Source organism: Poromitra crassiceps (genome assembly GCF_964638095.1).
Source record: "Poromitra crassiceps genome assembly, chromosome: 11".
In the NCBI taxonomy this organism is placed as follows: domain Eukaryota; kingdom Metazoa; phylum Chordata; class Actinopteri; order Beryciformes; family Melamphaidae; genus Poromitra; species Poromitra crassiceps.
In genome coordinates this window covers 4,801,160-4,823,413 of record NC_139643.1, presented here as the reverse complement: position 1 = coordinate 4,823,413, position 22,254 = coordinate 4,801,160, and the positions used below count along the sequence as shown (strand labels likewise).

The 22,254-nt window shown below is 44.4% G+C and overlaps 1 protein-coding gene across 1 annotated transcript in view; it reads right to left on the bottom strand.

The window, feature by feature from the left end:
* The window catches only part of LOC310785733 (protein disulfide-isomerase A3-like), a gene marked incomplete at both ends in the record, with an annotated part of 38,847 nt that extends 17,485 nt beyond the window's left edge, over positions 1-21,362 (bottom strand). The window contains 9 exons of the mRNA XM_083646866.1: positions 321-434; positions 1,052-1,181; positions 5,107-5,214; positions 5,585-5,702; positions 6,259-6,337; positions 9,071-9,248; positions 14,038-14,187; positions 19,832-20,689; positions 21,359-21,362. Of these exons, the coding sequence (XP_083502992.1) occupies positions 321-434; positions 1,052-1,181; positions 5,107-5,214; positions 5,585-5,702; positions 6,259-6,337; positions 9,071-9,248; positions 14,038-14,187; positions 19,832-20,689; positions 21,359-21,362 (1,739 nt within the window). The remainder of the gene's footprint in view (positions 1-320; positions 435-1,051; positions 1,182-5,106; positions 5,215-5,584; positions 5,703-6,258; positions 6,338-9,070; positions 9,249-14,037; positions 14,188-19,831; positions 20,690-21,358) is intronic.
* Positions 21,363-22,254: the final 892 nt, after the last annotated feature.

Genomic DNA, 22,254 nt, shown 5'->3' with positions numbered 1-22,254 from the left:
TCTCTCTAACTCTAACTCTCTCTAACTCTCTAACTCTCTCTAACTCTAACTCTAACTCTCTCTAACTCTAACTCTCTAACTCTAACTCTAACTCTCTCTAACTCTAACTCTCTAACTCTCTCTAACTCTAACTCTAACTCTCTCTAACTCTCTCTAACTCTAACTCTAATTCTAATTCTAACTCTAACTCTCTAACTCTCTAACTCTAACTCTAATTCTAACTCTCTAACTCTCTAACTCTAATTCTAACTCTCTAACTCTCTAACTCTAATTCTAACTCTCTAACTCTCTAACTCTAACCCGCACGCACACACACTTACATGTTGTCTCTGATGAAGCGGCGCAGGGCGGTGATGGTCAGGTGGTCTCTGAAGACGACCATGCCCTCCTCAAACTGACTGGCCATCCGTGGGGGGCGGAACAGCAAGACACACCTGACACACACACACACACACACACACACACACACACACACACATTTAACACCTTTAAATCAGTGTGTGACAGATAGCAAGTCAAGTTTATTTGTATAGCCCTAATTCACAGGCATGTCTCAGAGGGCTTTACAGAGAACATGTCTAGCTAAGTCTAGCTAAGCACTATCAATGAATAGGATTGAACAATCTTATGTTAGAGAGAGGGAGACAGAGGGGGGAGACAGAGGGGGATTAGAGAGAGAGCAGAACATACTGGGGCTGTATCACCATAATCATAAGGGTCATTCTAGATATCAATTCATATCCCAATATGCTTCATGTAAGCAAAGTCACATTTATTCATCAATTATATCAGTGGTTTTCAAAGTGTTGTACTACAGTACTACAACCCTGCTGGTAGCAACCAGTACTACAACCCTGCTGGTAGCAAGCATCCATATTAAAACCTTTCTTCCTGCATCACCAGCAGTTATCACGGTAACCAGCTGTTACCACAGCTGCGTTTTGGATGGAATCAGTGCGTTGTGGTTGGAGAGCGTTTTACTCCTGCCGCCATCTTTGCCAACACACACACATGCACGCACACACACACACACAGCCTGGCCTGTACTCACGGCGTGTGTGTGGCGAGTGGCCCGCCCACGCCGGGCACCGTGCTGTGGGCGAACCTGAACTGCTCCCTCATGATGCTCGCCCCCTTCAGGAACTCAGTGAGAGAGGTGGAGTCTGCTGCTGAGAACACACCTAACACACACACACACACACACACACACACACACACACACACACACAAGCACACACACACAGAGACAAGCACACACACACACACACACACACACACACACACACACACATATCGCCACTGATTTCCTGATTCAATACAATTCCAATATACAGCAGGTCCCGATTCAATTTCTGATTCCATATTGATATTTTAGTTACTATACCAATGTTGCTTGTATATTAGGGGTATATATATTACATACATACTACCGTAAATTCCGGACTATAAGGCGCACCGGTGTATAAGCCGCACCTTCAAAGGTGACTATTTTTTTCTTATATAAGCCGCACCGGACTATAAGCCGCGGGTGTTTTAATGGTATTTTTTGTTTTTTTTACAGTGCACACAGTGTCCGCGGTGTGGTGAAAAGAGGGCAAGAGAGGAAATTAAAACAGAAGTGGATTTATAGTTAGAAAGAGTGCTAAAGAAGAGAGAATTCCGTTTTTTATTTTTTTATTTTAGTTACTCACAGTACTATTGACCAGTCCAACTCAAAAGATATTCGGCAGTTTCACTTTGAGCTCTTGTTCCGCCGCTGTCCATCAATGGTTATGACGAGTCTCGCTGGGTACAGTACGCCAAAGCGATATCCATTGACTTTAACCTTTTCGATGATGCTGTTGTATGTTGCGCGTTTCTGTTGCACCAACGCGGAGAGGTCCTGCCGGACGAAAAAGCGCGTACCCTCCCAGGTGAGGGGCTTCTTCCCCGCAGCCTGGAGGATGAGTTGACGGTCGGGCCAGCGGAGTAGGCAGATGAAGATGGCCCTCGGTGGCAGGCCGGGGTCTGGACGTGGCCGAGGCGCCCGGTGTGCCCTGTCCACCTCTGGTGGTTTCTCGCCTTCCTTCAGGTCCAGGATGTAACACAGGATTTTGCCACGAAAGCGTCCATGTCACCAATCTCAGCTCCCTCTTTTACATTGATCAGGCGAATGTTATTTCTTTTACTCCTGCTGATTAAGTCATCAACCTGCGTGTGCAGGGTTTCGATTTGTTTTTGCATTTTATCCACTTTCGGACTCACTGTGTTGTTTTTGTCCTCCAGTGCGCTGATGCGCTTTTCCGCATTAGAAACTCTGTTCACGGTTGTCTTATTTTCTTTAGTGAGTGAGTGGATGGACTTCTGCACGTTTTCAAACTTGTTTTCAAGCTGCTCAAACCTCTGAGCGATGTCGGACTTAATCGATAGTGTTTCACGGAGTAAAAGTTTAGCCCAAGCCGTGTATCTCCAGCCTCCAGCAGGTGAGTAATTTCCTCATTCATGGCGGTGATTGCTTCGTCTTTTTCTTTCTGCTTACCTGTGTTGTGTTATGTTATGTTATGTTGTTAAAAGAGGGCAAGAGAGGAAATTAAAACAGAAGTGGATTTATAGTTAGAAAGAGTGCTAAAAAAGAGAGATTTTTTTTTTTTTTTTTGAAAAAATCCATAGATAAGCCGCACCGTTATATAAGCCGCAGGGGCCAAAAAAGCCCAAAAAACGGGAAAAAAGCCGCGGCTTATAGTCCGGAATTTACGGTATATACATACTAGGGGTGTCAAAAATAATCGATTATAAGATGCATCGCGATGCGGACGTGCACGTTTTTTTTTTTTTTAATAATCAAATAAAATATAATGGAAGCACATGCAGTTGTTTATTTTAATTATGGATCATAATACAATGCAATTCCAAATGCACTTTTATTTTAAAAGAAGCCACACAGTGAGAAAAAAGAAAGTGAGAAAAAATAAATCAAAAAAGTGATGCATCGATTTATGATGCATCGAGATGCATCGATAATCGTAATCGAATCGAATCGTAGCCCTCTGAATCGTAATCGAATCAAATCGTGAGGCCAGTGAAGATTCACAGCCCTAATACATAAATACATACTAGGCCTGGGAGAGCTTCTTATGTGTATGTATGAGTGTATTTGTATATTGCTTGTTTGATGTAACACCTGTTCTCTTCCTGTATATTTGTGCTAATGACCCCGTCAAAAACCAGATGCTTCATCTCAAGGGCTTTATCCTTCTAATAAATGGTGAAATCACTGTGTGTGTGTGTGTGTGTGTGTGTGTGCGTGCGTGCGTGCGTGCGTGCGTGCGTGTGTGTGTGTGTGCGTGTGTGTGTGTGTGTGCGTGCGTGCGTGTGCGTGTGTAGTAGTGTTGCTCTAGTGGGAATTGGCGGTTGTTGTTTTGAAGGCCTAACAGAAAAACACTGTAATAAAGAAAGAAACAGCAGGAGGAAAGACAGAAGTGGAACAGAACAAAAGTGGACAATTCAGCATATTCACACGGCGGCCATCTTCCTCTGAAGCTCATGATGCTGTTGTCTCTATGGTCGTGCTGCTGTGTTCCAGGTTGTGTCGTATAAACAGGGAATCTGACAAAAACATTAACTGGAGGGACATGGGGCCATATTTCAATGTAAAACAACATATTGGATAACCCATTAGCTGCTGTTAGACAACAGCTAACGTTAGCATTCAAGCACTTCCCGGCTAACATGACATGTTTGATAGTGTTACATGATACGACAGGATGACGACGTGGTGATGTTGGGATATTGTTGACTTATTGACTTCTGTGTTGTAATCGGTCGCAGGTTCGAGCCCCCACGTTACCTTCATAGACACATTTGGCCGTGTCTGTGGGTGGGAGGCCGGTTGGTTATGAGGCCTGCTCGCAGCACTAGTGCCTCCCTCAGGTCGGTCGGGGGGAGCCTGTTTCCGGGAGGGGAGGGGAACTGGGGGGAATAATGCGATCCACCCACGCGCTACGTCCTGCCGATGAAATTCCTCGCTGTCAGGCTGACGACTGCACATGTTGAAAATCAACTTTGTTCAAGACTTGTCTCTGTCTCAGCAACACACTCTTGTGAGATTTGGCAACAGGAGCTAACGCTAGCAGGTAGCGATTAGCTAAAGCTACATGTGAAGTTTGCACGCAGGGCACTACAGCATACAACAGACCCAGGCAGCTGCAGCAGGCTCGATGCACAGAGAGCAAACAAGCTAGAATAGGCTATCTGATGCCCACCAGCAGTAAATCAAGACCGGCAAGAAGGTGTAGGGTCTGCGCACGCAGGGGCCAGCGCTGCTGGTTGCAGCTAAAAAATATTATTTGGCCAAACAAAATTCCTTTGTTTTCACTCTTTTATTGAAGGAAATTATTTTTGAGGTGTAATTACATCAGAAAATATTAGCAATGAGTCAATGATGTGCTTGAAATGCTTCCTTTCACAAAAGGCTGAATATCTCAGGTTTCTAGAAAAAAATGGCTGTTTTTGGTCAAATCAAGCTATCTTCTCCGGCTCATAACTAAAGAACGGAAAATGGGATCAATAAACTTTTTTTTGCAGGTGATAGAAGAGAGTCTCATCGTTATTTGTGCGTGTTCAGTGTTTACATAGTAATTATTAAAGAAATTATATGACTGTTTTAAAATGCATTGGAGCCTATGTGGCACTTTATAGCAACCTTTTGGCAAACCCCGTGGCACTGAATGTGTTAACTACATTGAGCTATTATGAAGGCAGTTTTGTGTTTATATGTGAGGAGCTCACGATATGTAGCTCAAGTTAGCTTGGTTGGTCAGAGGTGGTGGGTGGGGGGTAAACAGTCTCAGACAGGAGCGTAGAGCAGCTTGTATATTGATGGAGCCTGGAATGAGGCAGTGTATCAAGTATCTGGAACACAACAGCACGACCAGAGATAACAGCAGCTGAACTTCCCACTCTGAGGAAAATGGCTGTCGTGTGAATAGACTAGAATAGAACAGAATAGAATAGATTCAGATTCATCTGAATCTACAATAGAATAGAATAGAACAGAACAGAACAGAATAGAATAGAATATAACAGAATAGAATAGAATAGAATAGAACAGGACAGGGTGTGTCTAACCGACGATGCTGGCATCTGTGTGAGTGATGAAGGCCTGAAGGTCTTCCTCACTCTGCAGAGGAACAGAGTTTGGACCCGTCTGCTTCATCATGTAGTGGAAGATACCATCTGCTCACACACACACACACACACACACACACACACACACACACACACACACACACACACACACACACACACACACACACACACACAGACACACACACACACACACAGACATACACACACACACACACACACACACACACACACACACACACACACACGATCAGCCAAGGAAACAGAAATGATTATTCAAGAAGCGGTCAAAATGTAAGTCTAACGTGGGAGCAAGCGGACACACACACACACACACACACTCTCACACACACACACACACACACACACACACACAGACACACACACACACACACATACTTGGACACACAAGTAAATGAAGATGAATGAAGAAGATTCTCTCTCTCTCTCTCTCGCTCACCGGCAGTGCGAGGCCCGTCGTAGGGGGCGGAGTCTTCTCCCTTCCTGAAGATCTTCAGAGTGGGATAGACAGAAACTCCAAAACGAGCACAAATCTCTGTGTTGCTTATACAGTCCACCTGAGAGAGAGAGAGAGAGAGACAGAGAGAGAGAGAGAGACAGAGAGAGAGACCTATTCTGTGACACTCACAGAAATCATTTCACCAAGTTTTATATTTGATATATTAGTACTTTTTGAACATTTTCAGCACATTTTAACAATACCGTGATAACACTGATAACCATGCTACTTTTCATCACTATCATTGTGATATGAAATCTTCATATCGTTTCATCTCTAATTTAGAATCAGAAGAGACAATAGAACATTTAATTCAGACCCAAACTTAGAAAAAGTTTTTTTTTTTGTGGTCCAAATGGTATGTCCAATATGGTCGACCCTGATTCTGAATTCAGATGAATCACTTGGTTTGACCCAAGCAAAACTGTTTTGTCAACCACGTATTAACGTCGTGGAAAGAGATGGTGACACCCTGGCCTGAATATCAGTATGTTGGACTGCGAAACCTTTGTCCTAAAGCAGAAACTACAAACATGGAGGGGCTCTTTATTTTGTGTCCAGCACCCGACCATAAAACAGCCTTTACCAGAAACCACATGTTGTTGTTTTGTCACCTTGGCCAGCTGCACTGTTCCCTTCAGTCTGACCGCCGCCTTCTCAAAGTCTGGAGCCAACTTCTTACAATGACCACACCTAGAGGAGAGGACACAAGGAGATGAGACGAGGAGACAAGGAGATGTGGAGGAGATGAGACGAGGAGACAAGGAGAGGACAGGAGAAGAGGAGATGTGGAGAGGAGACAAGAAGACGAGGAGAGGGGATGTGGAGATGAGACGAGATGAGGAGGCATGGAGAGGAGAGGAAACATGCAGAGGAGATGAGGAGACAAGGAGATGAGGGAACAAAGTAAGGAAGGAGCGGAGAGAGTAAGGAAAGAAAGGAAGGAGGGCAGAAAGGATAAGAGATGATAGATGGAAAGAACGAGAGCGATGAAAGGATGTAAGGAGGGAAGGAAGAAATGAATGGAGCAATGGACGGAGGAAAGAATAGAGGGTTTTTTAGGGAATCCTGTGTTTTTGTCTTGTTTGGTTGTGAGGTGTTTTGTTCCCGTGTTAGGGTTAGGGTTAACCTAGTCTCGCTGGCCAGCCTCCTCTCCCTTCTGTCCGAGGAGTCTGGCGCCGCAGGTCTCCATAACTGGGATAAACCCTCCCCTGCTCTACTCTGCTCTCCCATTGGAGGCGTCGGTTTCAGTGGCAGCCGGATGTCCGCTCCCCGCTTAAGAAGCTCTGTCATTGGCTCCGACCATGTCAATCAGAGCGGCTTCCGCTCCCTCTTCCCTGTGTGTCGCTGTAAATAGTCCCCTGCCGCCTCAGGGAAAACAACAACGCTAACTAGCTAGCAAGCTAACGGCAGAAACCTACACGCTAGCTCGTTGCTACACGCTGAAAACGGCGAGTTGGATTGTTTGAAACTATTTTCCAAGGGCACTGCCGCTAAGCGCCGCCCATCGCAATCCCACTATGGAGACCTGCGGCGCCAGACTCCTCGGACGGAAGGGAGAGGAGGCTGGCCAGCGAGACTAGGGTTAACCCTATCCGGGTTAGGGTTAGCCCTATCCGGGTTAGGGTTAGGGTTAACCCTATCCGGGTTAGGGTTAGCCCTATCTGAATGTACATTCAGACCAGTGGGCCAGCTGGGAACTCTGTTTAGCTGTTTTCCCACATGCGCTTTGTACCGCTAAATGACCGCAATGTGGTCTAATGCCTGCATGTGTGAAAGTTGTTGTTCCGGTATAAGCGCGACCCCGTCATCGCGGACATTTCACCAGTTTCGAGCCAGTCAGAAGAGCGGTATGAGCGATAACGGGCGCAAGTGTAGAACGGGTCCAGTCATTTGCCGGCATGGGCGAGGTGTACACACGTTGCTTAATGTTCCAGCGGGCATAATCTAATCATTCGCGCACATTAAAGCAAACTGGCGAAATTATCTTGTGATAATAAGAGCGGTATGTCAGCTTCATGTGTGGGCGTGCTGATTTTCCCCTCTCTCCTCTCTGCTGCCTGCTCGCTCTCTGGCCACAGTCCGTCCTCCTCCTTCAGTCAGAGCCTGACAGGGACACAGACGAAGCAAATGCACGAAGCGAAATGTGGAAGTATTTTGCTTACGTTGCCGACAGCGAAGGCAAGCCCGCACACATCAAACGAAGCCAGTCTGTAAAAAGTGCTTCAACGCGACGCAGGTGAACGGATAAACAAGCAAACTTATTTCATCAGAGTTTTGCCGACACGTCACTCCCCACCCGCTCTGCAGTGCCGCCCCGCCCCCCAACATACAGGCAATTTCGCTGCTAGATTCCCATATGCGAGAGCCGAAGTGTGAAGGGAAATGTCCGATATTGACTTACAGGTAATTTTCCGGTACGCATGTGGGAAAACGGCTTTTGTGAGGCCAATGCGGAAGTCCCATTAAGAGTCAAATAAATCGGTGAAAACGGTGACCCCGCCCACTTTTTCACCGCTCTGGTTCCAGGAGGGAATTTTCCATCCTCTTTCTCCATAGATGTTTCCAAAAATACTCATATAAAGAGTTTTAAGCCTGGAAGCAGCAAGCAGATGAACCCTGAGTGACCATCAAACATTTGGCTCTGAGCAATAACAAGACAATAAAAAGCGCGGGGAAACTATAGTTTCACCCCCCCCCCCCCACACACACACACACACAGTTTTTGGGAGAGCAGAGCATTCTGAGCGACAGCGGGCGGGACCAGTGGTCTTCAAGGTCCGCCATTACATATTAGCTCCATAGCTAACGATATCGTAGATAGATGCATTTCCGTGCATTCATGTGAACGAGCCGGGTAATGGATTTCAAAACGGATGTGGGCGTTGAAAGCAGCATGACTCATAATAGCTTTGATAATATACTTTCAATCACTCAGTGGTGGTTTATTGGATGTCTATATTACCAGGACTCCCACACCACATGAACGCACTAATAGAGCGCAACAGTCACGTGACTTTTCGTGACTCATTTGCCAAGTTCCGCGTTCATTTTCTCTCCATAGACATTTCGATAAATCCTCCCAAAGGCACCACAAAACAATTACGCTTAGGGCACCCAAATGGCCAGCAGCGGCCCTGTATAAGGATTTATGGAAATGTCTATAGAGAAAATGAATGCGGAACTTAGATCCGGGGAAAATGACGTCATGAAAAGTCACGTGACTGTTGAGCTCCTCTGGAACCGTCACGTGACTGTCTCAGCCATCTGTCCTCCTCCTGTCCTGTATGGCTCTGTCCCTGTACAGGGAGCAAAACGCCTCACAACAAAACAAGACAAGACCTAAACACAAAGTATTCCCCTAACACATTATTATGCTGCTGCAGCTAGCTTAGCGTTAGCTCGCGTCTGTGTCCGTGACGTCACCATGGAGCGTAGAATTTCACCAGCATGGTCTCATGCTCCGTTGCCAGGTAGTCGAAGTCCGCGTCCCCGAGCTCGAGCACGTCTCCCCTGGAGCAAAGCGCGTGCACACAGAGCGACAGCAGCGTGCACGCCACGGCGGGAGCGGCGGCGGCCATCGTGACGGTGAACAGAACTAATCCTGAGGATGAATTTTACAAACACAAACTGAAGGAGCTCAGCTAGCACAACTACTCCACCGCTGTCAAGCCGCACAAAATTACAACACGGCTTCCGCTCGTTACTTTCAAAATAAAACTGTTTGGCAAGAAAATAATGTTCAGTAATGCAACCTCCCGAGTCCCGACGTGAAAACAACATGCGCAGGGTTAATCTGTATACAACCAAACCACACGTGTTGCTTTTCCTAAAAAGCTTCCTGTTGCTGATCTGTACACCAGTAGTTTTATTCCAACCACTTGGAAATTAGCGCTTTTATTTTGAAAGCCAGATTAGCATAATTCCGGTATTTGTCTAACTAGCTCTTGTTAGTTTGATGCGCCCTAGCTGTCAAATGAAAGGCGGGACGTAAAAAGAAAATACCGGAAAGCGGCGCTCTCATTGGTCGAGAGCGGCTACAGTGATGTGATGTAACCATTTGATTGGTCCAGCGCTCTGTCAGTCACAGAGCGTCTCCCCAGCCTCTTTGCTAGAATTTGATAGGACTACTTCTTCACCCTCCACATCGTCTCGTCCCTTGTGCAATTTCTCTTTTTGAACAAATTGCAAATATTTTGACACGTTCATGCAAATGATTTTGTACCGTCTGCTCTGCTGTTACAGGTCATGACAGTCATGTGATCAAAATGTATATAGCCTACTGATTCTCTGTTCATCACAAGTCATTACAAGACATGCAGTTGTCATAATCTGTCAAGCATATTTCGCATACATTTATATTACTGTGTGTGTGTGTGTGTGTCCTGATTGATGACTTGCTCCCAGGTGAATTTTGACTCACTAATAACAGGCTTGGGGAATGTGAAGTAATTGATTACATGTAATCCGGTTACTGTGATCAGGATAGGATACAAAAAAAGGTAAGTAATCCCATTAGTTAGGCTACAGAAAAAATATGTAATCAAGATCACAGTTACATTAAGTAAAAAAATAATATTACTAGCAGGATTACAATTGAAAATACATTTATTGCATATTGTATTATTGTTTATTGTATTGTTTTTTAAATCTAAGCAGCTGTGCACTGTAAATATTAACTCTTCTTAGCCTGGGGGGCAAAACACTCTTGGCTCTTGAAAATAACCTGTTCACTCAAAGAAATAAATTACTAACAATATGTTATTGTATTGTAGATTATAGATTGGCTGAAAGCCTACTGTAACCAACACATAAGGTCTGAAATGAGTATTACAGAGCTGTTTTTTTTTTTTATTCCCTCCTGAGGAGCATGGCCCCGGACTCCAGTCAAATGCAGGACATTTTTTCAAAAAGTAATCCAAAAGCAACAGAAAGTAATCCGTTACATTATTTTCATATTGTGATACTTTGATTACCTACAATTTTTAACAGGTAATTAGTAATTGTATCGCATTACTGTACATGTTTAAAAAATCGACCAATAATCCGCTAACTCACAGCGCTGTGTGCGCTTCTGCCTAATAAGGGCAGTTTCCTGTACGTTTACCTATCTTATTTTGTATTGTTTCCTTTGTGCTCTGCAGTGCTGTAAAAGTCTTGTCGTTTTCTTTTCTGTATGGCAGTGACGTGGTCTGTCAACAGCACAAAAAGTAAAAGCATACGTGAATCCTGACCGATCTCTTGTAATGAATCTCCACATAGACGGACTACACTCTGTTAACTTTGTACTGTTGAAATTAAATATGCTATATAGAAAAAGTGCAGCATGCGCATATTCAATCATTGTCATCAGAACCTGAGCCATAGTTTACATTATAACATACTTAGATTACATGTTATATGACAAACATGACTAAGCATTTTGAATATCTTGTGTGGAAATGACACAAGGAAGGACTTCTGAAGGAAGGAAATGTGATGGCAGTGGCATGTTCATTGATTTACTTTTGGGAGATAAACTAAGGATTTTGAGCAAATGCAAAGAGCCCATCGTGATTTGTACAGGGCCATCAAATACACACTCCTCCTATACAATACACAATACTACATACAACAAAGTTAAGAAAAACACTAAATGTCCACATTGTTACACAGAGACAGTTTGCAAAACAAATATTTATTGAAGCATCCAAACAGTCGACAGTCACATTCCTTCATGTTCATTTAAATATCAACAGACACATTATAAAAACCTTCACGCTGCTGTCACAACTTTTCTACCCATGATCCTTCACTGTGGCGACTCGACAGGACTCGTGATTCAGCCGCTAGGCATCATGGGATAGAGGAAGGGCTGGGTATATCCATACTTTTGAACATTATTTGGTGGGATCTCGACACGCTGAACTGTCAAATTCATTACACACACTTCACTCGACTTCACCACCACACTATGGCTTCTAGCTGCTGCGGTAGTGTTAGGGTTGCTGTAGTTACTGCGGTAGTGTTAGGGTTAGGGTTGCTGTAGTTACTGCGGTAGTGGTAGTGTTAGGGTTGCTGTAGTTACTGCGGTAGTGGTAGTGTTAGGGTTAGGGTTGCTGTAGTTACTGCGGTAGTTGGCCGATCACACATCGCATTCAATCGATCAACGATTGTTGTGATTGGCTGCGATAAAAACCATACAAAAATAGTCATTTTTTTCTGGATCTCTGTACAAAAAGGATTGAATGTAGGTACCATTATCGCTTGACTGAAGAAGTTTCAATACTACTTGGTACTGGGTTATTTCAGTCGATAATAATTATTGTTGACTGAAATAACCAGTGATACTCAACCCGAGGCTCTAGAGCCACATGCGGCTCCTTTATGGGGTAGCTGTGGCTCTTTTAAGTCCTACTTAAAATACATAAATAAATAAATACATACAAATCCAAATAATGGTCAATATGGCTCCTGAGTAGGGCAAGGTTGCGACCACTGAAAGTATCGAGTATTGATACCTGATCTGATGCCTGACCTTTAACCCTAAAGCATGACTGACCAAACACCTTTCTCCATCAAAATAATGATAAAAATAGGTGTCTGTCTGGGTAGTGTAGTGGTAGATTCCCTGCCTACCAACACGAGGGTCGCAGGTTCGCGCCCCTGTGTTACCTGGTCAGGCGTCCATACAGGCACGATGGGCTGTGTGTGCGGGTAGTTGAGCTCTGAGCATGTAGGTGTGGCATAATAAAGAATTGAATCATCAGCGTACATTGTTAGGTTGGCCTTGAGGGACCCCACAATTTAGAACCTTACTGTTCGATAACGCACCATTAAAATATACCCTATATGTCCTAGTCGCTGCACTAGCGCCTTCTCCACGGGCGCCGGAAGCGGGGGGACAAGGGGACATTTAGTCCCCCTAAATATGAGAGAGAGAGTGGGGAAAAAGAGGAGAATCCGCAGCCAATGCACGAGAGCACTCCCCCCCCCACCCCTTCCCCGCCCCCATCCGCTCCGACTTGCCTCTCAGCTTTCGCTTTCGGGCAGCTTCTGGGGATCAAGTTACAGAGAGCCCACTTTACACTGTTTACACAGCCTGTGACACTTGTTAAAGCCGTGATCGTTGTGGGATTATTACACCTGAGAGACAGACAGACCCGGACTCTGTACTGCACTCACTTGAATGTGTTGTCATTGTCTGCTGCTATAATGGTATAGTATATGGTTAGTTTTATTTTATTTTTGTGTTGAGATGACAAGTTTTGCACTGTGTTTCAAAGTGATAATAATAATAATAATAATAATAATAATAATAATAATAATAATAAGTTCAGTGTTTCTGCCTGTGTTGCTGTCTGTTGTAGTGTAATTGTAAAATGACCTAAAGGGAGAGCAGGTCACCAAGTGAGTGAGAAAAGGAGAAAATACGGAATAATGACATCACTACAGTATACGGTAATCCTAATGTTAATTTAAAATGAGATATTCCTCTAAATATGGCTAAAAATCATCCAAACGTTTTTGCCGGCGCCCGTGGCCTTCTCTGGTCGGTCGGGGCGGAAGGGAACTGATGGAAATAGCGTGATCCTCCAATGTGCTACGTCCTGCCGGTGAAGCTCACCGTTGTCAGGTGAAAAGAAGTCGCTGGCAACTGCGCATGTGTCGGAGGAAGCATGGTGCTAGTCTACGGCTCTCCCCAGATCGGCAGAGGGTGGAGCAGCGACCAGGGCAGCGGGAAGGGGCCAAGTACAATTTGGGAGAAAATGGGGGAAATATAAAAAAAAGGGGAAAAAAGAATAATTATAAAAATTATTTTGTGAACAGAATTTTCAACTCTGTCATAAAGCAAAAAATAAATAAAAACAAAAACGGGGGAGTCTGACACCCATCGGCCACTCCGGCCGCTTGGGATCCCATGCACACTACAGTATGTCACACTACAGTACTTCTCTTGTAAGCGCCTAGGCACCTTGGGCATCTGGTAGCACCACGTTGTAATGTTGAATGCCAATGATTGTTTGCTTCGGTATATATATATATATATAAAGCATAACATAACATAATACTGTGATGGATTCTAGAAGCTCCTCAAGATCTCGTTGTAATGTTGAATGCCAATGATTGTTTGTGTTCTATCCAAAAATAATAATAATAATAATAATATATATATATATATATATATATATATATATATATATATATATATAAAGCATAACATAACATAATACTGTGATGGATTCTAGAAGCTCCTCAAGATCTCTAGTCATTAATGAATACACAGATCATTTAATGCAATCCAGCCAACATGGATGCGTTCTAGGATCACTCTCCTCAAAGACTCGAAAGAACCGGTCTGCTGTTCCCTGTGGAGAGAGGACCCAGGAGAACCACAGAGGAACCAACAGAACCTGTGTCTCGCCGTCTGTCTCGTCCTGTAACTAAAAGGTCACAGGTTCGAGCCCACAGCCTCAGCTTGAGGTTGACAAACACCAGAGTCTCATCCGATTGGCCGCTGCTCAGTCCGGGGCTGCTTCCTGCCTGCTGATTGGCTGTGTGTGCTTTTGATTGACAGAGCGAAAAAGAGTCATGAGGTCCTGGAAACGACTGCTGACCTGGAGGAGGGAGAGGAGAAGGTAAACAACAAAATGGCGTCATCACAGGAGGACCTGTTGAGGTGAAGTTCCACGTGAAGTTCAGGTTCAGTGAAAACAAAGAGATTTCAGATCTGATCGTTAAAGAGTAACTTCACCCCTAAGACCCGAAGAAGACCCGATAGGGTCGAAAGCTTGCCTTCCTTGAGCGCAAATAAAAGCGGGAGCTTCCAATCAGTGTGCGGACAATTCCCTTATTTTTTTACTTCACCCCTAAACCACATTTTTCAGCTGTAGATGGATTCAGGTCAAAATCTTTACATTTTAACACATTCACTGCCAGCCTTTTTTTTTTTACTGTAGGTAGCTTTTGCCAGAGGGTTTTTTTGAGGATTCTGGCTCATTTTACAAGAGCCAAGGATAATTTTCTGCTTGGACTTTGTGAACAGAAAGTTCACAAAAGTACTAATAGAATGTGTGCTTTCTCTGTCTAAAAGAGTTAGTTTGTAGAGTTAGTAGTTATGTAGATATTAGCCGTTGAGTACAGCATGGTTTCAGCGTCTGAGACAAAAAGCTGAGATAATCGCAGTTTTGTGAAATTCAATCAAATAGTCACTTTAACCATTTATTTTTGGCATCAGTGAGACATCAGACATAAACAATATAGTTCTGAACAGTAATTTCCTCCATAGCAGCACCCGCACCCCCTCTCCTTACAACTCCTCCCTCCGTGGGCGTGTCTGGTGGATTTCAGCAGCGTTTGTCAGTCACAAGCCAGTCTCTCCTGCCTGTCTGAGCAGTGAGCAGCAGCCTCCCTCTCTGGCGGCCCCTCGTCGGCGAGCGTGGATGTGGCTTAATCCGTTCTTGGATTTTCGGTTGAGAGCTTTGACGAAGCCTTGTGTGACTCTAGGCTTTATGCTGCGCGCTTCAAAGTGTGCTTTCCACCCAGTCCACCTTTGGAACCCCCCACCGCCGTGCGCCCGTGTGAAAGGTTTTCGCCTACAGTATGAGAATGAGGCTCGTTCGCTTCTGGGTCCTCGGTTGAGCTCAGCTGGAATGCGTGCGTTTCTGGCCAAACAACACTCAATAGTCTGAGCACCGTCGCCACTCAGTGGGTCGGCGGAATGGATTGCACACGCCCGGCGGCTCTAACAGTATAATAGAAGATGCAAAAGGGCCAGATCAACGATCCACCGTCAAAAAAAAAAAATCGATTCTGAAAACGTGTTAACACGTTGTTGGCAGTCAACAGCTGGATTCTGAAAACGTGTTTACACGTTGTTGGCAGTGAATGTGTTAAGTGTAAAGTATTTGAATTCTACATATTGTGTTATAAATATGCATAGTGACTGCCCTGTACATGTCGAAACCCGGCTATTGCAATTTAATTTAGCTATTGGCTGATCTTGGTCCGGGTCTACGTATATGCTTTAAGTATGCGCAGCTTGAGACGGCAGGAGATCAGGGGTTTCCCACAGAGCCGCAGCTTTGATCAGTCTGTGATCAGTGAGCTGTGTGATCACTGGACAGGTGACCTGTCAATCACACCCAAAACATTGTCTTTTACAGTATGTATATATATATATATATATATATATATATATATATATATATATATATATATATACATATATATGTATATATATATACACAGATATATATACTATATTTTAGCTTTTAGCTTTGTTTTAGCACCCCAGCCTGGCTCTCTCGTGAGGGAGAAATCCACAAACGCTACGGATCAGCCTCCTGAAAATCTGCGTAAACATCGGCGCGGCCTGGGGTCCTTCAGGCTAGAGCGAGGTGCTCGGTGCAGGTGAATGACGTGCAGCGCACAGGCCTCCTTGAGGCATCCTCCCTGCCCATGGTACGGCATGGTAGGATTGCCTTTTTCCACGGGAGGTTCTGGTGAGACGAAGGAGGTCTCACCAGAGTCTCACCATCACCCCACAGGGCCTTAGACCCTCCATGCACCGAAGGTCTCACAATACTGCGGTGTAGCACTAAACTCTATTGCAGCGGATTGGGCGTGATCAACCCTTCCGCGGGCAACGTTGCAGACAGAGTAGGAAGGCTGATCCATGAGCGGCTGCTTCTGGGACGCGGGTCGGGGTCGTAATCGGCCTCGGCTGGGTCTACTGGGCGAGGGTGTATGATGTTGTCAGACCCAAAACACCCCACGACCCCAGTTAACATCACTGATGACGCGCCCCAGCGCATGCAGTAGTATGTATACTTGAACCTATATATATATATATATATATATATATATATATATATATATATATATATATATATATATATAATACATAATACATAGATATATAATACATAGTTTGGGAGTAGTAAGTGGGTGCATGCGTGCAACGTTACCTAGAATTGGGTTAAGGTTTGCACACGTAGCATAACGCTAGTCATCATAACGTTGGAATAGGCCCTTTTCACAATGACGTCAGACAACATCCTTTCTGAGCCGTTAACGTGTATCCGGGCTTCCGGCAGATCCGCCTGGTTTGTTGTTTACAGTCTGTCAGGCAGGGAGTGAACAGTCCCTTTCCCAGCTGCCAGAAATACATTGAGATCATGTAAGACGACTTGCAGACACATTTTCGCTCACAACACGTTCAGAACTCAATAAAGACTACAAATTCTTCATTGAACGGTACCTGTTATGAAGGTGTTTCTGTCTCATCTGGCCCTCGCCTCAACGCGAGACTCATCAGTCATTCATCCTTCAGAGTCTCGGGTCCGGACCCCCTATATCCACTGCAAGCCCGTCTAAATGGCTGCACACGATATACACGCTATCAATCACAATAAAACTGTACTCACCCACGAGACAATGTTGTTATCCAAGATTTGGGTGCCCTGGCACTCCCAAATAGTGCGTAGTTTTCAACACCTAGCCTTTTTTCACATGCCAGTGCCGAAGTTTTTAGGTGCTCCACAGGCGCCGGATCTATCGGTTCGGTGCTCAGTGGTTGGGAGGGTGTACTGCATTTTACAATTTTGAGCATCGACTCTAAGGGAAATCTTGACCTAAGGTGCTTTGTGCAACTGGGCCCAGGCCTGCATTAAGAAGAGCCAGAAGTACTATTATCAGGTAACAGGTTCAAGGCCAAATGGCCTTAAGCAGACTTCAGTGGTCTGATTTCATTACAGATACCCACACTGACTTCACAGTTGAGAGAATCTTTAGGGATGCGGACGTTATTCACTCAATGCTACAGCTGCTGGATAGTTTCTATCATAACATCTACAACATGGATGTCTTTTTAAGTTGTAAACCTTGAGGCAGAACATGTAAATAGGTTTATATGTAGGAGTATAATGTAAGGTGAACAATTGACAACCTATGAGATTGATATAGACAAACAATTGCTGTTGTAAAAAAAAAATCAATGAATTGAAAATGGACTGAAATTGTAAACTGTGATGAGATGAGTAAATAATCTGTAGATAAAAGATGCAAGTTTAAAAAAGATCTTGTTCCTTTAATGTGAAAAAATATACAGTATTTTACTCAGGACCAGTTACTAATGTTTTTACAGAATGCTTCACAACATGGACCCTTTTCACAGCAGCAGCCATTTTGTGTCTCAAAGGTAGGATAAACACAGGTGCAACCAAAACATTCACGAGGGCCCCGGCATTGGAACACGTAAATTAAATGGAAGTTGGAAACCATCATTACCTGTTTACCCTGCCTTTGCACAAGCTTGGCGGGCCCACCAGGCCAGAACAAAATAGATTACTAAAACATGTCAATACAAAACTTTATGGCATATTGCAATACAACAAAATGTATATGTTCATAGTAACAGGGCCTAAAATTCACTTTGCAAACTGGGGGGGGGGATTCCCCCCTTATGTTCTTTAGATAGGGAGGATTTATAGACTTTGGGGGGGATTTTTTCAGCCGATACTATAACTGACAAAAATCTGCTTCTCCTGTAAGCAATAATAATTTCACATTTTTGCATTTAAAACAGGAAGTGCTTAACCTGTAGTTTATGCACACCTGAGTCTAAATTACTATGGCTTTTGTCATTGTGTTTTATCTGCAGACTAGGAGCCAGAGGCTTTCGGTTCAATCAAAGCCTTTATTTTTTGCACTGAGTGATATACTACTAAAACACTCATATCATATTATATCAAACACTCATATCATATTATATCATAAGTGTTCTTTGTTTTGTGTTCACAATAATGATGTCAGTTAGATTTGGTTAGGTCAGAGCTATGGAATATTAAATCATCCATCTTTGCTGACTACATCTGCCTTTCTTACTGTCATGTTACTGGCAACTAAACCTGTTCAAATTTTAAATTGGGGACAGTTCTATTGAAGTGAATGGGCAGGCATGGAAAGTCCCACTATAAACCATTATCTGTGTCGTTTCACTTTTTATTCAAAAAGCTTCCACCAGATTAAAGAAAAGACATTATGTGATGTTGACTGATGTTTTATGTAAATATGCATGTTTGTTGTCCTTATTATTGGTTTCCAAACAGATCATGGCTCTGTCTAGCAGCTGCATATAGCTCAACTCACCCCATTTGGTCCAAAAAACAGAGCTAGATTAGCTAAACTAACTACACCATGATACATGACCGAAAAGGGCATCAGTCGATATCATATTTTCTTTAATGAGGTGGAAGCATTTTTCAATCCAAGGTGAAACGACACAGATATGGTTTATAGAGGGACTTACCTTGCTTGCACTTTAACATTAACGGTAGGTTATCACCGTAACGTTACAGTAGCTGTTGTTTTTGGAGCCACCGACCAACACAAAACCTGGACGTTTCATTTCGGGTAAAGCATGAGGTTTTTTTATATGGATTATGCCACCTCTGAGAGTATGAAGTGCTTTGAATGCAGGGATGTTTGGTCACAACAAGTAGTTTGCTTGCCGAGCGGGGAGGCTACACCGCTGCCTGAGCTAACATTCGCTAGCCACATAACAACTAACCGCGTAACCGTGTACTGTGTCCGACCAATCTTCTGTATTCAGCAATGTTCGCTCTGCACCATCGGCTTAACGTATAGACAGCAGCTGCTCGAAAACAAATGCGGGACCCCATTATAAATTCCAAATCTGGGGGAATTACCGAAAACCGGCGCAATACCCGCAACCGCGCGCCGAATTTTAGGCCCTGCAGTAATAAGAGTAGTAAATAACACCAAATATACATTCAAATCAACAAACATTAGCTTTTGGCAGCCTGTGAGTTTCATCCCTGTAATGTTTTGCAATAAGTTAAACAGCATTTATTCAGAAATGAATGCACTTAAAGTCATCCTGTCCTCTCCTTGTGATCATTTTGTTTAAACTCTTGAATATACTGTACTGAGTGAACCAAAATTTGAATGCAAGTACTTAGGTTCATCTTCATCCAAGAAATATGTGCCTTGAAGGTCACGGTGAGGAGAGGCTTCAGACTGGCTTATCCCCTTTGATATCAAGAGGTCCCTGAAAGTTTGACATTTGGCAACAGATGATCCACAGCTGATTGACTGAACTTACCAGAGAAAGAGGAACAAGCTCAGCCCAAATATGGTACTCCTTCACCCTGTGTATGGCCCTCTCTACTAAAACCCTCAGACATGCAATAGCCTGGGTCTTCTGGGTGTCCTCCATGCTGAGCTGAGGAGATTTCTCCAGTGGAGGGATGATGAGTGTTGCGCCCACCTCTGATAGCATCTTCTCGATCAGGAAACCCTTGTTGGCCATTACTCCATCTCTTGGCTGAAGTAACTGTAAGATCTGGGATTTCCGAGTTATTTCTATATCTGAGATGGAGCCCGTGTACAGTTTTGAGACAAATGTGATAACCCCACACGGAGCAACGCCAATCAGACCTTTAAAGGTGGTGTGATCTTTGCAGTTGGAGAAGGTTTCTGACTGCAGTGAGAGGGAGGATGCTGCTTCACAGCGGATCTTGGTGCAGTCTATCAGCACTCTCACCTGAGGGCAGCAGAGCTTGACCTTCTCAGGCATTGTGGCCTGCACTTGCTGTCTTGTCATCCACGATGGTAGCGAGCCAAGAACCTGGTAAAGGTAGCTAGTCCAGGTTAAGATGGTGCGACTGACTGTAGACAAGCTGACGTCAAAGATGGACGACAAGGTTTTCTCCTGAAGCCCGGCTGCGACGCGAAGGAGAAACATGAAGAATTCATCGACGAGTGGGAGTTTTCGCTGAGGGCCAGGTGGATCTTGTGCCGGTCGCTGTGCCTTTGACCAGTACACACGCTGTGAAGCAGAGGGATACACTGACTCCCAAAACATGGTGAAGACCTTCTTCGAGCTGAATCTTGTGTAGTAGCGAAAATCCTCATCCGTCACACAAAACTTGAAAATCAGTGGCTGCTCCTTCTTAAAGGTCAGCTGCCGGATTTCAATTCCGCGTGACAGAATGTCCAGCTCCAACTCACGAATTCTCCAACTGGCGCTGTCCACTTTACCTTAAGGGGAAGAAAGAGCATACAACTTTATAGCTATCACTCATCCATTTAGCTATTTTCACTCAGTCTTCATTACTGGATAGATGCTGTGTTTTTAGTGAGCTTGACTCTTCTCTTATGAGGTGAAGAGACTAATAAAATGACGTTAACAGTGTAATACCTATGGAGGTTCTCAGTCATCCAGGTCATGTTCAGTAGTAGAATTCAGAGTAACTGGACTTGCTTCTGGTGGTGATGATACACTTGAGCGGTTAAACATCCCCACCAGTCAGTAGACCTGAAGCAGCTTCTTACAGGCCGAACACACCATACGCCGAAGCTACGCTGAAGCAACGCAGCGCGGAGGCAGTTTCATTTCAGCGTCCTCGTTAACAAGTGAGACCGATCATAACCAGCCGCACCCCACGCCACGTCACGCTCAAGCCACGCTGCACACGTGCCGCATCGATAAGTTTCAGCTTCTAGTCTATTTTTCAAGCGTGCAGTGCGCTGCACTCGAGCAGCCAGGCATGAAGTCAATGCAAGTTGTGAGCGGGTGCAGGGTAAACGGAGTGAGGTGTGGACAAAAGATGTTCCAACCAACGAGAATCTCCGTAAATAATACTGGGGGCAAATCCTCAAAATGCATTGATCACATCTACACTAACACTCCAGATATGTGCTCCACACCCATTTCTGTACCGGTTGGTTTCAGTGACCACAATGTCATAGCTCCCGGATTACCAAACTACCCAGGGTCAGTCCCAAAACTGTTATCTCACGAACATATAAGACATTTAGTGAAGAGGCTTTTCTTAAATAAACAAATAAATAAAAGAGTGTTTCTGGTGTGAATGGGACGGCTCCCGGGAAGCCCTGCTTCAGCGTTGCTTCTGAGATGCCTATGGTGTGGACCAAGACTCTGATGAGCAGTGCAACATCTATGGTGTGGACCAAGACTCTGATGAGCAGTGCAACATCTATGGTGTGGACCAAGACTCTGATGAGCAGTGAAACATCTATGGTGTGGACCAAGACTCTGATGAGCAGTGCAACATCTATGGTGTGGACCAAGACTCTGCTGAGCAGTGAAACATCTATGGTGTGGACCAAGACTCTGATGAGCAGTGCAACATCTATGGTGTGGACCAAGACTCTGATGAGCAGTGCAACATCTAAGGTGTGGACCAAGACTCTGATGAGCAGTGAAACATCTATGGTGTGGACCAAGACTCTGATGAGCAGTGAAACATCTATGGTGTGGACCAAGACTCTGATGAGCAGTGAAACATCTATGGTGTGGACCAAGACTCTGATGAGCAGTGAAACATCTATGGTGTGGACCAAGACTCTGATGAGCAGTGAAACATCTATGGTGTGGACCAAGACTCTGATGAGCAGTGAAACATCTATGGTGTGGACCAAGACTCTGATGAGCAGTGAAACATCTGCAAGTCGTTTCACAGCAAGTCCAGCTGCTCTGAATACTACAAGATTAGAGCCCGACCGATATATCGGTCCACCGATATTATCGGCCGATATTGGCCGATAACCGATATATCGGTATCGGCCGATATGTTGGCCGA